Source organism: Osmerus eperlanus, chromosome 14, assembly GCF_963692335.1.
Source record: "Osmerus eperlanus chromosome 14, fOsmEpe2.1, whole genome shotgun sequence".
NCBI lineage: Eukaryota > Metazoa > Chordata > Actinopteri > Osmeriformes > Osmeridae > Osmerus > Osmerus eperlanus.
Genome location: NC_085031.1, coordinates 9,594,417 through 9,606,765, shown reverse-complemented (window position 1 = coordinate 9,606,765; position 12,349 = coordinate 9,594,417). Strand labels below are relative to the sequence as shown.

Here is a 12,349-nt window from a genome sequence, read left to right as displayed (position 1 = left end):
TTTCAGTCAATGTGATGGAGAGAACACAATACGTGCAAATAGTGATTTGCTATCCACCATATGCATTCATACCTATATTCTGTCTATATTTGCCTTCCTTCAACAATGAGTCTAGCTGTAAATTCTGTTTAATAGCCAACGCTATTATAGACGTCATGCATTTATGTCTCACTCTGCTGACGAAATGTGAAATTGCACGTTTAACACCTTTGGCTCCTCCAAGTTGATGTACTCCTTTATTGTGCATATCATAATCACTACTGAATTGAATGAAACAGAAAATAGATACCAAACATGTACATTTGTAAATGGTACTGGATTGGAGGCACAGAAAACTGGTTGGACTAACATACTCAAATATGGAAAAAAATGAAATTATTACAGGAGTACATTCCACAGAAGATGACATTTTTGACAATGAATACCACTCATTCTTGCCTATTATTTTAGACTACATGTAGCTGTAATTACAACAGACATGGCAGACAAATATGATACTGACAAAAAAAACATTTTAAAAATCACTGAAAAAACATTAGAATCTTTTCCTCTTGAGGATCTCTGGTTTCCAGTTGACAGGGTGGCTTTCCTCCGTCTAAAGAGAAACAGAAACAACTTTAAAAAAAACAATAAATAAACGAAATAAACAACCAGTGTCAGCAAAAAAACAAAACATTCTACCAGTTAGTTAGATACTGTACATAAACCATTACCTACAGTAATACATATAGCCTTCACTGCACAATAACTGTGAATAACATCCCTGTTTATCTCAAAGCAGTGGAAATCAATCAAGAACCCCTATTAAAACGATACGACCGTCAGTCTGTGTTGAAAATAAGGAGAGCCCTTCTTACCGCTGTGTCGTCCTCCCTGTACACCTTAATAGTCTTGTCGGCCTCTGCAGTGATCAGCCTGCTCTCTGAGTGGTCGAACATGCAGGCGAAGATCCCTGATTCGCTGTCCAGTGAGCCGGGCTGCACGGCGGCGTGGATGCGCTGGAAGTTGTACCCCGTCCTCCAGTCCCACATGTGGATGGTGCCGTTGTCGGCTGAGGGAGACGGGTACAGGCGTGGTCGTGTTAATGAGCCCCCTCATGTTTATCAGCACGGCAGGTCCCAACGTTTTCTACTTTATTAGTTGCCATTCAAAGATCGTTTTTTGCTTTCATCTGAAGTGGTGGTGTTAAATGTACGTGTCAAACCACTGATGTAGTTGTCACATTGACTCCAGTAGGTTTTCTACCTGAGCAGCACTAGTATAGAAGTTCAAGAAAAGGCATTCACACACACACACACACACAATCAGCAACCACGTACCTCCAGACACCAGGACTCCATCAGAGTTAACAGCCAGGGTGTTAACGATTGCATTGTGCCCAGAGAGGTTCTGGATGAAGTTGCCTTCGGGGAACTTCCACTGCTTGATGTTGTCAGCAGAGCCGGATGCAAAGGTATACCTAATGAAAACAGTTAGGACATGAGTTACTGGGTGTTATCATACAAGCTGTTCATTACATTACACCTCCTTGCTGTACATTAATGTCAGGATTACGGCCAGAATGCAAAAGAATAATCGTCAAACAATAGAATCAGAGACCATTCACAGGGTTCCCGCAGCACTTTTCAGTTAAGGCGGCTGCCTAAGCAACAAACGGCAAAAAAAATTTAAGAGTGCTATCCACCGTGTTCCTCTGTCCTGTTTTTTTCCCCCTTCCATTCCAAAACGTCAGTCTCTCTTCTCTGCAGACCGCATTAGTCTATCGCACAATCTAGTCGTCGTCCCCCCCCCCTCGGTCTGCGTCAAACCCCACCCTACAATCTTAAATAACACATTTTCTGCGGGAAAACGTGATTCATATCATAAGTAACTTATGTCTTCCAGGTCAAATAAAGATAACCAGAGACAGTTCTGCTCATCATCATCTTCATGGTTCTGGACTTACTGTCGGGGGTGTAACACTACTGCCCTGACAGACTTCTTGTGATTCGTCAGGGTGGCTCTGGTCTTCCCGGCGATCAGATCCCAGAGCCTGATGGTGGAGTCATGGCTTCCTGTAGGCCCAGGCAGAGAGAGAGTCAATATCAGGGAGGAAAAAGGCAGACTCGACCAAAAACATCGGCCTTCTGTTACTGAACTTCAAAGCAAAAACCAAAGCTATGGCACTCACACCAGGAAATGAACCATAGATGAGTGTTTTAAGAAGCTTATACTGGAACGAGAGTTCACCTGTGATGATCTGAGGCTCTGCTGCCTGGCATTTCACTGTGGCCACAGTGTTGGTGTGTCCAGACAGGGTGTGTACGTTGGCCTTGGTTCTAATGTCCCACACCTAGCAGATGAAACTAAACTCTTAACTCCCAAAGTACATTATCCATGCAAGCATTTCTATAGGAAGAATAAAATGTATACAAAGTAGCTAGCACTAGCCATTTTGTGCAGGAAAAGTTTGTGTTAACTGGCAACAGGGCAGCGGAGTTGTGAAACTATTTTGTATTGGCGGTACCAAAGGATTAAATGATCATAATCTGTTGCTGTTTAATTTTTTCTGTTGCTGTTAACTGATAAATGGTTCTTGCAGAAGTGTTAAAAGGCATGTAAAAAGTAAAATTGCACGAGAGGGAGTACGGTATTGTTGAATATAGATAATAATGCTGATATTAATAATGATATTTAGCAATAGGGTACTCCTCATAGGGTATGACTAATTCATAATTCAATAATTAATTAATGTTATGTTCACATCAAATCTTCCATGCATTATTATTTTATTCCATTCACTGAGGAACGTACCCTAGCGGTGGCATCTCGACTGCATGTCACCAGGACGTCGATGGTGGGGTGGAGGTCCAGGCCGTAGACTGCACTGAGATGGCCGTGGTAGTGCCTGATGACCTAGAACACACACAGAACAAACAGCAACCGTTAAGTCAACTCAACAACAACAAAAAACAGACACTCAGACACCAACGTTCCCTGCCAACAACAATTGACCTCAGACACACAGACACCAAAATTGGCAGATGGTGGCATGGCCAAAGCCCCTAGTTTTCATCAGCCACTTAAGGTGAATAATCCAGAAGGACATACCTTGTTGTACTCCAGATCCCAGCACTTGACCTGCTTGTCTTCCCCACAAGAGAACAGGTAGGGGCTGCGGGTGCTGACGGCCACGCCCCTCACCGTGCTGATGTGACCCGTCAGGGAGAGCTTCAGCTTGCCGCTGGCCAGGTCCCAGATCTGAGGACACACAAGGGGGAAAGGAGCTGGAGTTAGGGGTGTTATGTATTTTGCTGTCATACATGAGCTGGTTTGGATATGCTCAGGGTTAATAATCTTTGGTTATGCAGTCTAGAGTTGGTCAATTGCCACTGACTCGGGAGGAATAAAAAATTAAAAAACAGACGAGTGAGGAAAGTATTTTTCAAAACAGTATGCCGAGTAAGCATAGTTCAACTGCATGTCCTACGGTATCTCAACAAGTACTTGTTGACTCCCAGGGAACAAAACATACTGTGCGTCCTCACCTTGATTGTTCTGTCAGCAGACCCGGTGACAAACCACTGATTCCCAGGCTCCACAGCTATAGACCTCACCCAGCCAAGATGGCCACTGATGACCTGCCATTGAACAGCACAGCCGATGAATACCAACGTCAAGAGTACAATACTTTACCCATGAGTGTATTGTGGCCATCACGTATAGATAAACACTGTTACAGTGTAGTGGCGTGTGAGAGAGTCCTTTAGAACATGTTCCAAGGCGAGGTACGAACCCGGAACAGTTTCCATGGAGGATGCCACTGGGGTTTGGGCATGGTGGGTGCTTTCCTCGCTGCCAGCGCAGAGTTCTTGGTGCCACCTCCTTCCATAAGTGACTACAGAGGGGGAACAGCATTTGAAATATGTACAGAAATTGCCAGGTCGAAAGTTGGAACGTGAAATATGATATGTTCACTGACCTCGTTGACAATGAACGAATGATTCAACATCGATTCAATGATATTGAATCGATGTTGAAATATCAAAAGGTACACATGATGGGTAAAAGTCTGTTGAATATAAAGAGTGAAAAATTACCATTGCGTGTGAGTGAGGAGGCATGGATCTCTCCGCTCCCCCTGCATGCCTGTGAATGTCCCCGACGCCGGCTGCAGTGCGACTAGCGTCCTGCCTTCAAGACATCACAGCATGACAATGTTAGATGTTGACAGACAAAAGCAGTGAACGCTCATATGTACCACTCTTTGTACAGTAAATAACTTGCTGCTAAAACCTTCTCTTTGAAGACCCTGTTGATCTATCCATCCATCCTACCTGGCTTGAGATCCTGGTAGAGTCAGAGCCAGGGCATGAACTCCTCCCTCACTTGGAAGCCTGTGCAGCTGGGTGTCTGCAGTCAACGCCACCCCTGAGGACATAACATTTAGTCATTTAGCAGACACTCTTATCCAGAGCGACTTACAGTAAGTAACGCCAAACCATCATTTAAAGAGGAAGTCAGAACTATTTTACACTCAGTTCATAAGATGATCTAGGAAGGGAAGTCTTACCAGGTCCAGATGGGTATGCGTGAGTTCCAGTGACCAAGTACTCTGGATCATCTCCTTAAAAGCAAAAGTGTGTAGAGGTTTAATTCAAGCTTACAGTAGTTATCTATGAACTTCAGGTGAGCAGGCTGGAACCTCACAAATGGACAGATAGGTCTGGAGACACATTCAAGGTATGTAACAATAAACAACTGTCCTCTTGGTATATCATGATGATGGTGATCTCACCTGACTGACTGTAGTTCTGGATGCTGAGCATGTCTGAGCCCAAGACTCTGTCCTTCCCTTCTTTTAGGACAGGCATGTGTAACACAGCGCCATAGTCTGCTCTCAGCTTGGCAGCCATCTTCACCTTGTGGCTATGGATAAATTACGCCAAAAAACTCATGTGATGTGAGAAGCTATTCACAATTAATATATGTTACAAGAAAGCACGGTAGAAGCACTTCTTTACCTTTGATCATCCAAGGCGACTGGTTTGGCATGGTCAGCCACAAACATGTCATGACTTCTCTTGAGGGACCTGAAGACCAGGGTGTGGACAGAGTGCTTCTGCACATCCTAAGGAAAGAACACGGACACGTTCGTTAAAAGCACTTTTAAGGACATGTACACAGGACTTAAGCATAGCTTGTAGAGCGCACAAAAAGCGAGGTAGAAAGTGTAGTATCTGGTCTACAAAATTGCTAATACTAAACGAACTTTTGAATTTAGAGGAGATACTAATTTAAGATTGGATATGCGCTGGAAGGGCTAGCGATTATCTGGAATACAATGGTCTACGTTGTGATCGTGTAATGCTAACGCATTAGCTTTGTGCGGCTCAGGCACCACATCAAAGAACTATCGATTTAACAAAATAACATACCTCCGTCATCTTTATCCCAAATTATCAAACTGCAATATTCGATTAAATCTGAGGATGAAAATAAAGAATTCAACGCTATCAACTGTGCTTCAAAACTAAGCACAAGTTCTTACGGCTCGAGGGCTGACTGTACCGGATGTAAACAGAATTCTGGATGACTATTCTTTCCGGGTTAGCGAATCAGACTTGAGACAAAGAGGAGAAACGCCGCCTACAGGCCAAAGTTCGTTCAGAAAAATCCATACATGGCATTTGAAATAATCATGGTACATCATTACACATAATTCTTTTTTAAGTTATAAAATATGTCTGCTAAATGAATACAGTAAATTATGTATTCTTTGTTCTACTTGATTCTATAGAATTGCATTCACTGGATACAAATAAAGCCTTGTGATAAGACCACAACCAGCTCAGAAGGAAAACAGTTCAAAGTGTCTATTTGGATTTCAGTATTTCTTGTTCTGTATGACACTATGGTGTTTGTCGAGCAAAGTTCATTGATAAAGTTGATATTTTTCAGTATGATGCAATCAAACAGACATTTCCATAGTGCAATATTGTTCTGATGGTTCGAATTGACTGATTTAATCAGTTCAAGCATTACTTCCTTATGGTACTGTAGTATTTTTTTACAGATTACTAAACACATCAATGAATAACATGATCAGATTTTTGGTTGACCTCAAACGAGCTTCTATTGGGATATAATTGACTTAAAAGAAGTCCAGTTTGGACACACATTTGATGTACTCGTTGTACACAAATACACCCCCATACATGCACACCAGGGGCGTAGCCAGAATAATCTTTTTAGGTAGGCCTAGAAAAATATGGATAGGCATCTTTTCAGTTTTTTTTACTTATTTACTTTGCGATGTGTACCCGGTGCATAATTTTTCGGAGATATTTTCGTTTTTGGGTAGGCCTTTGATCAACGCCCCTGATGCACACACCCACAAAAAGTCTCACATAGTGTCTGTGCAGTCCTTTACGACATCCATAGTGTCTTCTGGACAAAATGTCTCATTTGTCATAAAATTCCATCTGTAAGATTAGTTCAGAGGGTCACAATTACAATAGATGCTATTTTACTTTATGCAATGACATCCACAGACAAATTGATTTTAATGGATTTTAAATCTGACATATTTACTTTTGAACGGCTAGCCTTTTTCATTTCTTTGAAAGCCTGTCTGTGTGGGTGCAGACTAAGATTAATTAGTCTGTTGGTTCATTCGTCATGCAAGGCAGATATGCCATTCATCTTTAAACTAAAGGGAAGAAAATGTAAAAGTCAATTAATAAAAGCATAGTGTACTATGTTTTGACTTTACTTTATTCATGAAAATGCTTTCCACTGTAGAGGATTGTATGCTTAAGTTCTGGTGCAGTGAATCTGACAAGTTATTAGAAATTAAAAGAATCAGTATACCCTTGTTTAATTGTTTGAATATAGCTGTAGTATCACCACAAGTGGAAACAAAAATGCCCAAATCATCATACATTAAGAAAAGACGACATTTATTAAGTCAAAATCCAACCAGACTTATTACTAGAAGAACATGCAAATACAGCATTCACAAGTTCTCAACACGACACAAAGGACATGTATACCAAAGTTGGATTGTGTAATTGCAGTGTGATGAAGAACAAGTCCAAGTATTCACAAAAATATATTCTAAGACAGCAGAAACGTGAGTGTATTTAATGATTATATGAGTGTATGTATTTGGCCCAGCTACAGTGAGAGGCATGGCAGTCAAAAAACCTGTCATGTATTTCTAGATGTCTCCCAGTCCTCCAAACTGTTTGACCCCAGACTGTTGCCCTTCACCACCCACAATCCTGTTAATGGGGATGATCTTCATGGTGGTCTCCTTCATAGAGTACCAGCGAGAATGCCAGGTGGCCCATATGATTCCGTTGTCATAGCCGAACTCGCCGGCATCCTTCTCTGTGTACTTCCCACCTGGGACAGGAGCAAGGTTGTGATATTATTAAATGGGAGATTCCATAGTCCAATGTCCTTTAAACCAAACTACATGAATTTCACATGTGCACACACGTTACATGTGATTAAATCACATACATTTTACATGAGCACACGCATGTTCATGAATTTCAGATGTGCACATGTAAGTTCTTGTGTGGTTAAACTAAATCACATTGTATTCCATATAAGGCTGTTGTCACCTGCCTGTAGCCTTCATTACTGACAGTGAAACATCTTTGACAACAGACTATTGAGGATGAAGTATGGATGTTTACAAACTGGAGCCATGTGGGTAGAGTACCTACCTATGTAGTATTTGCCATTGAGGTGACCGGCGTGGCACCGGTTCATCCACCAACCAGACCCGTCCTGGAGGGCACAGTTGCCCTGGAACTTGTCGTTGTCCTTTTCGGCCGTACTGAACTGCATGCCATTGTGCGAAGTGTAGAACTTGTCGCTGGGGTCATCGCCAAAGTCAAAACCGTCAAATGCATCGCCAGCATCACCTCCGTGGTAGTAGGCATAGGTAAGGCGGTACATGTCAACCTCTGGCCCCACTTTGAACATAGCATAGTCGGCATACCTGATGCAAAGACGAAGACAATTAAATTAAAGAATGGACACTGCAACTTAATTTAAAGCAACTGGAGGTTGGAAGGTAGCTTTTCATCCATGTAAAAACAAAAGAAAATATATCACAGATATTCATGGTACATGAATACAATAAATAAAAAATCCAATGGTACACTGGTGTACAGATACTATGATAGCAGTACATACTTTGTGTTCCCCTCCCAGTCAACAAGCTCTATCCGAAGCACATAGGGGATGGAGGACTGGGTGGAGAGTAGATGGATCTTCTCATTGCCAAGCCAGAACTCGGTTTTGTCATCAGGGGAGAGGTAGCCAAAGCCCTCCTTGTACTGTATCCAGTCCTTGCTGAAGTCCAGACTTCCATCACGTCTCTATAGACAAAAAGAGGGTGAACATATGGGTTACGCTGTTATGCTTTTGTTCTTCAGCCAATACATGTTGGTGGAGACGTCACCTACCCTCTGCAGGACAGTGAAGCCCCGTCCAAAAGAGTCAATCTCACAGTAGACCACAAAACTCTCTGTGGCCTTCACTGGCTTCACATAGTACAGCCCACTAGCAGTGGCTCCTTTGTTGGCAATATCCTGACAATCTGGAGTCAAATAGACAATGTGAGTTGTGAGATTACTGATGAATAGTTCAGATTAAGATAGATCAGATTTCAGACTCCAACCACTGTACGTTGTTACTTTAAATGGACCCTTCTGCCATTTTAGAGCGAATCCTCTGGCAAATGGCGTGCCATGCACAAAAGAGTGCATTCTACTCATTTAACAAGGAGCAAATGATTTTGTCCCCAAATAGATAAAAAATATCAATTGGTTCTCGAAACATTTATTTACACCAGATGTAGGGAACTCTAAGAGAGCTCTTGCAAAATGGAAGTGACCTGTAGGTTGTTGCTGCTTTTACCTTTGCCAGTAGTAGGCTTTATCTCAACTGTGTCCTTGCATGGCTCTTTGCATTTCTGTTCCAGTTGGACAGACAGCTGTCTGAGATCCAACATCGCCCTCTTGTTGGAATCTAATGCCGATAGAAGTTCACTAAAAAAAGATGAAATAGATTTAATTATGCTAGGTAGCACTTTATTTTTTGAGTGGAGGATGCAGGATACAGCTCTGTCATAGACCATTTGATTAAGAGGTCTCAAATCCCCTCCTTCACATTACTTTAGATAAAAGTGTCTGCTAAGTGAATATATTTCTTACATTGAATTTAATATTGTGGGCGAACTATACTTTTTTTAAATAATCTAAATTCTGTTGCACAGTACAAATTATGTACCAGTATAGCCTGTTCAGCCATTCTATTGTTCTCGAGGCCTTTTAATGCATTCAGATTAATACTTGAAAGATACACTCAGATGAATACTGATGAGGCTTACTTGATTTGCAGTTCTTGTGTTATGATGCTCTTCTCAAAACGAAGGACATCATCCAGCATGCTTGATGACTTCTTAAAGTAGTGATCTAAAAAAATAAGCAATGCAAAAGTTAAAATCTATGGTTACCGCCAATCTGCACACACACATATACACACTCAAACACACCCCACCTTATGAGGACAGATTGAATTTAAGTCCAGTACAATTAGTCTCAGTTAGAAAAGTGACTTTCAGCTATGTACATGCCTATTCCACATTTCTCTCAATTTCCACTATCCAAGCACAGTCATGCAACCCTATGAAATGATACATTTCTGTTACCTGGCTGAGAGCTCTTCTGGGCTGACATGACCGAGTCCTTCATGTAGATCACTGTTGCCTCGGCTCCTTTTGTCTGATTGGTTATGTCAGCCAGCATCCTATCCATGTCGTCCAGGTCCCGGTCCACCTCTGGCTTGTACTTGTGAAGGTAGTCGGCTACTCCACATGTGGTGGGGCAGTACGTGCCCTATGAGGAACAGAGGAGACGCGGTCTAAGGCGATGGGACCCACCTACATCACCTACATGTATGTGTTCTGACAGCTCATGGGGATACATTTCTGCACTCCTGATCATGTGGTGTTTTGACAAGTCGGGAGCTGTCAAACTGTTTGATAGTTGGACAGTTGTTAGTATTTTAACAGTTAGTGTGGATATATTCCTGCATTCGTCTAAAGGCATAAGGGATGAGAGGGCATTGTACACTACATGTACGAGCATAGTGTCACTCTAGAGCACCTTCTCAACACCAAGTTGAGAACAACATATGGGAAAAAGTCAATTCACATTTGAACATATCTATTTAATTCAAGAAGTTTTGCACATGAAATTGGCACACAAGGTGTGTGAACATACTTACAAATTGGTCGCTCTGCGTGCATGACTGGGGACATGCCAGATTGGAAATCCCATCTCCTCTCATTTGCTACAGGAAAAAAACAAAAACAGAACTGAACATCATTTTAGACTCCCACTGCTGACAACCCGAAAGTGCCCCCCAGACAAAAAACCCTAACACATTTAACTTACAGCAGAGGAGAAGGAAAATAGCATTACAATTCCCACTGCTGTTGACAGAAGTGATGAAGCCATTTGTCCTTGGCCACCGTTAGTGGTGTTGACCTGTTGCAGAATGAGCGGTTCTCTGGACCCTCCGCTACTTTTATCCGATCAAGGTCCTTGGTCCTGCTGATAAAGAGTCCATGTGTACACATACCTGCTCATCCCACTCATAACCTCCCCTGCAAAATGTTTAGGACAACGTTATGACTCATCTGTCCACTATCCAACATTTCCCCCATGTTGCGGAAATAGGAATCAGAAATAACAAATGTCACCCAATCAGCAAGTCACCTGCTGGTCTTGATGTTTCGTGACACTACAAGCAAGTCTGAAAAACATTACTAAGCATATCTTACAATGTATTCCATAGAACTGATGAGAAACCTCCACATCAATATATGACCAAGCCACAGTTTGTTTCAATCATAGTCATTTGCAGGGTGTGCAATATACATTTAGTCGTTTAGCAGACGCTCTTATCCAGAGCCAATATAACATCCAATATAACATCCTTATTTGTATTTATCATGTTTCCCTTCGTTGAAAGGACCGATCATTATTAATTATGGGTACTCAAAGCATAAACAGACCTTAAGTAATGTTGAAAGATTCTGTGGTAATATACTGATAAGGTATTCTTAGAGGTATCACTGAATACTGTGAACAATCATTCTGCTTGAAAAGTCCTAGTTTATAAAGCTTAGTAAGTGAAAATACTCTTCCTATTTAACTTGAGTCATTGGTTGAACAGTGAATGGCTGTGCCACAGCCTATCTCTTGAGCTAATCATTACCATCAACATAACATCTCTATTTCAAACATGGACAGACGTTTTATCAGTCTGTCAACAACATAAGAACACGAATCAGAAAAGTAAACTGTTCCTGGTCTCCTTATGTCTGGCATCATTTTGATCTTTGATACCATTAAGGGTTCTACCTAATTCTCATCTTAACATTAATAATGCAACAATGTGTATGTTAGAGGACATTTTACATTTGTGGTTCCTTTCTTTTTGGTCAGTCAAATGATTTTATAGGTCTTATTGAATCCTTACAAAGCTAACACTAAGAATGCCATGATTACACTTAGAAACCACTAGTGGGCGTTGAGCTTTCACTGCTTGCATGATACTGAAGTACAAGCTGGAAAGCAAGACGGATTAAGATCACAAACTAAACCTTGACCCCCCCCTTTTTAAATCATTAAAATCCGCATCACTGCTCTTTCTTCTTCTCATCTCTGAATTGGTTGGCTAGTGAGTTTGTGTTTCTCCAGCTCTGCTACACTCAAACCACAGAGATCAACGAGGAAGGTGGAGAGGATGGACACTGTGTTAGCCATGGAGTGTTTGATGTACATACATCAAATTTGATTTGGCAAGAGCAGGTCATCCCTAAAGGCTTTTGGTCATGGTGCTTTTGATTGACAGGTTCCACATTCTCCCTGACAGAAGGAATGGTCCTTTCATCCAGTAACAGCATGACGAGAACTGCAGGCTTAAGATGAAAAGAAATGATTGAGGCCATATACTGTACCAACTTACAGTTCAACAGCACTGTTTGTTTGCCTTTTGAAAAAGGCTTTTGTTTGTGATGCATCGAGACAGATATTGACAGTGAATGTCAACAAAATCAATTAAGTGATTTGATTTGAAATATGTTATTATATGCAACTGCCCTAAAGTCCCACTTATTATTGTTTCAGTAAAAATGTGTCGATTTGTTTGTTTCCCTTTGCCTAGGGGTTGAACACGTTTCCATGTCCTGCTCTGAGAAGGAACGAAGCAGCTTTTTGACAGGCTTAAGCTTTTCTCCTTCATTCTTGAATAACTCTCTCACAAGAAATTAACATTG

General features: G+C 41.5%; 2 protein-coding genes across 2 annotated transcripts; both read right to left on the bottom strand.

The window, feature by feature from the left end:
* Window positions 1–217: 217 nt before the first annotated feature.
* On the bottom strand, window positions 218–5,574 carry plrg1 (pleiotropic regulator 1). Its single transcript, XM_062477344.1, has 15 exons — window positions 5,418–5,574; window positions 5,004–5,110; window positions 4,778–4,908; window positions 4,553–4,606; window positions 4,317–4,410; window positions 4,080–4,173; window positions 3,776–3,877; window positions 3,528–3,620; window positions 3,091–3,240; window positions 2,794–2,895; window positions 2,230–2,332; window positions 1,946–2,054; window positions 1,320–1,459; window positions 858–1,051; window positions 218–595 (listed from the first exon to the last, which is right to left on the bottom strand). The coding sequence occupies exons 1-15, from the start codon at window positions 5,424–5,426 to the stop codon at window positions 536–538; spliced, it is 1,542 nt and encodes a 513-aa protein (XP_062333328.1). The 5' UTR covers window positions 5,427–5,574; the 3' UTR covers window positions 218–535.
* Window positions 5,575–6,920: 1,346 nt separating this feature from the next.
* Window positions 6,921–10,617, bottom strand: fgg (fibrinogen gamma chain). Its single transcript, XM_062477353.1, has 9 exons — window positions 10,461–10,617; window positions 10,291–10,356; window positions 9,713–9,899; window positions 9,392–9,476; window positions 8,920–9,050; window positions 8,466–8,599; window positions 8,194–8,378; window positions 7,719–7,996; window positions 6,921–7,389 (listed from the first exon to the last, which is right to left on the bottom strand). Exons 1-9 carry the CDS (start codon window positions 10,521–10,523, stop codon window positions 7,202–7,204), a joined length of 1,317 nt encoding a protein of 438 aa, XP_062333337.1. The 5' UTR covers window positions 10,524–10,617; the 3' UTR covers window positions 6,921–7,201.
* Between the last annotated feature and the right edge of the window lie 1,732 nt (window positions 10,618–12,349).

Bases quoted from the DNA above. Each gene is read 5' to 3' on its own strand.
- plrg1 (XM_062477344.1), bottom strand. The intron at 3,878-4,079 runs GTAATTTTTCAC...CCCCCTCTGTAG, and splicing joins CTCCTCACTCACACGCAATG to TCACTTATGGAAGGAGGTGG. The intron at 1,460-1,945 runs GTAAGTCCAGAA...TGTTTTCATTAG, and splicing joins GTAGTGTTACACCCCCGACA to GTATACCTTTGCATCCGGCT.
- fgg (XM_062477353.1), bottom strand. From the start codon at position 10,523: ATGGCTTCATCACTTCTGTCAACAGCAGTGGGAATTGTAATGCTATTT. The intron at 9,900-10,290 runs GTAAGTATGTTC...TGTTCCTCATAG, and splicing joins GCACGCAGAGCGACCAATTT to GGCACGTACTGCCCCACCAC. The intron at 8,600-8,919 runs GTAAAAGCAGCA...ATTTGACTCCAG, and splicing joins AAAGCCTACTACTGGCAAAG to ATTGTCAGGATATTGCCAAC.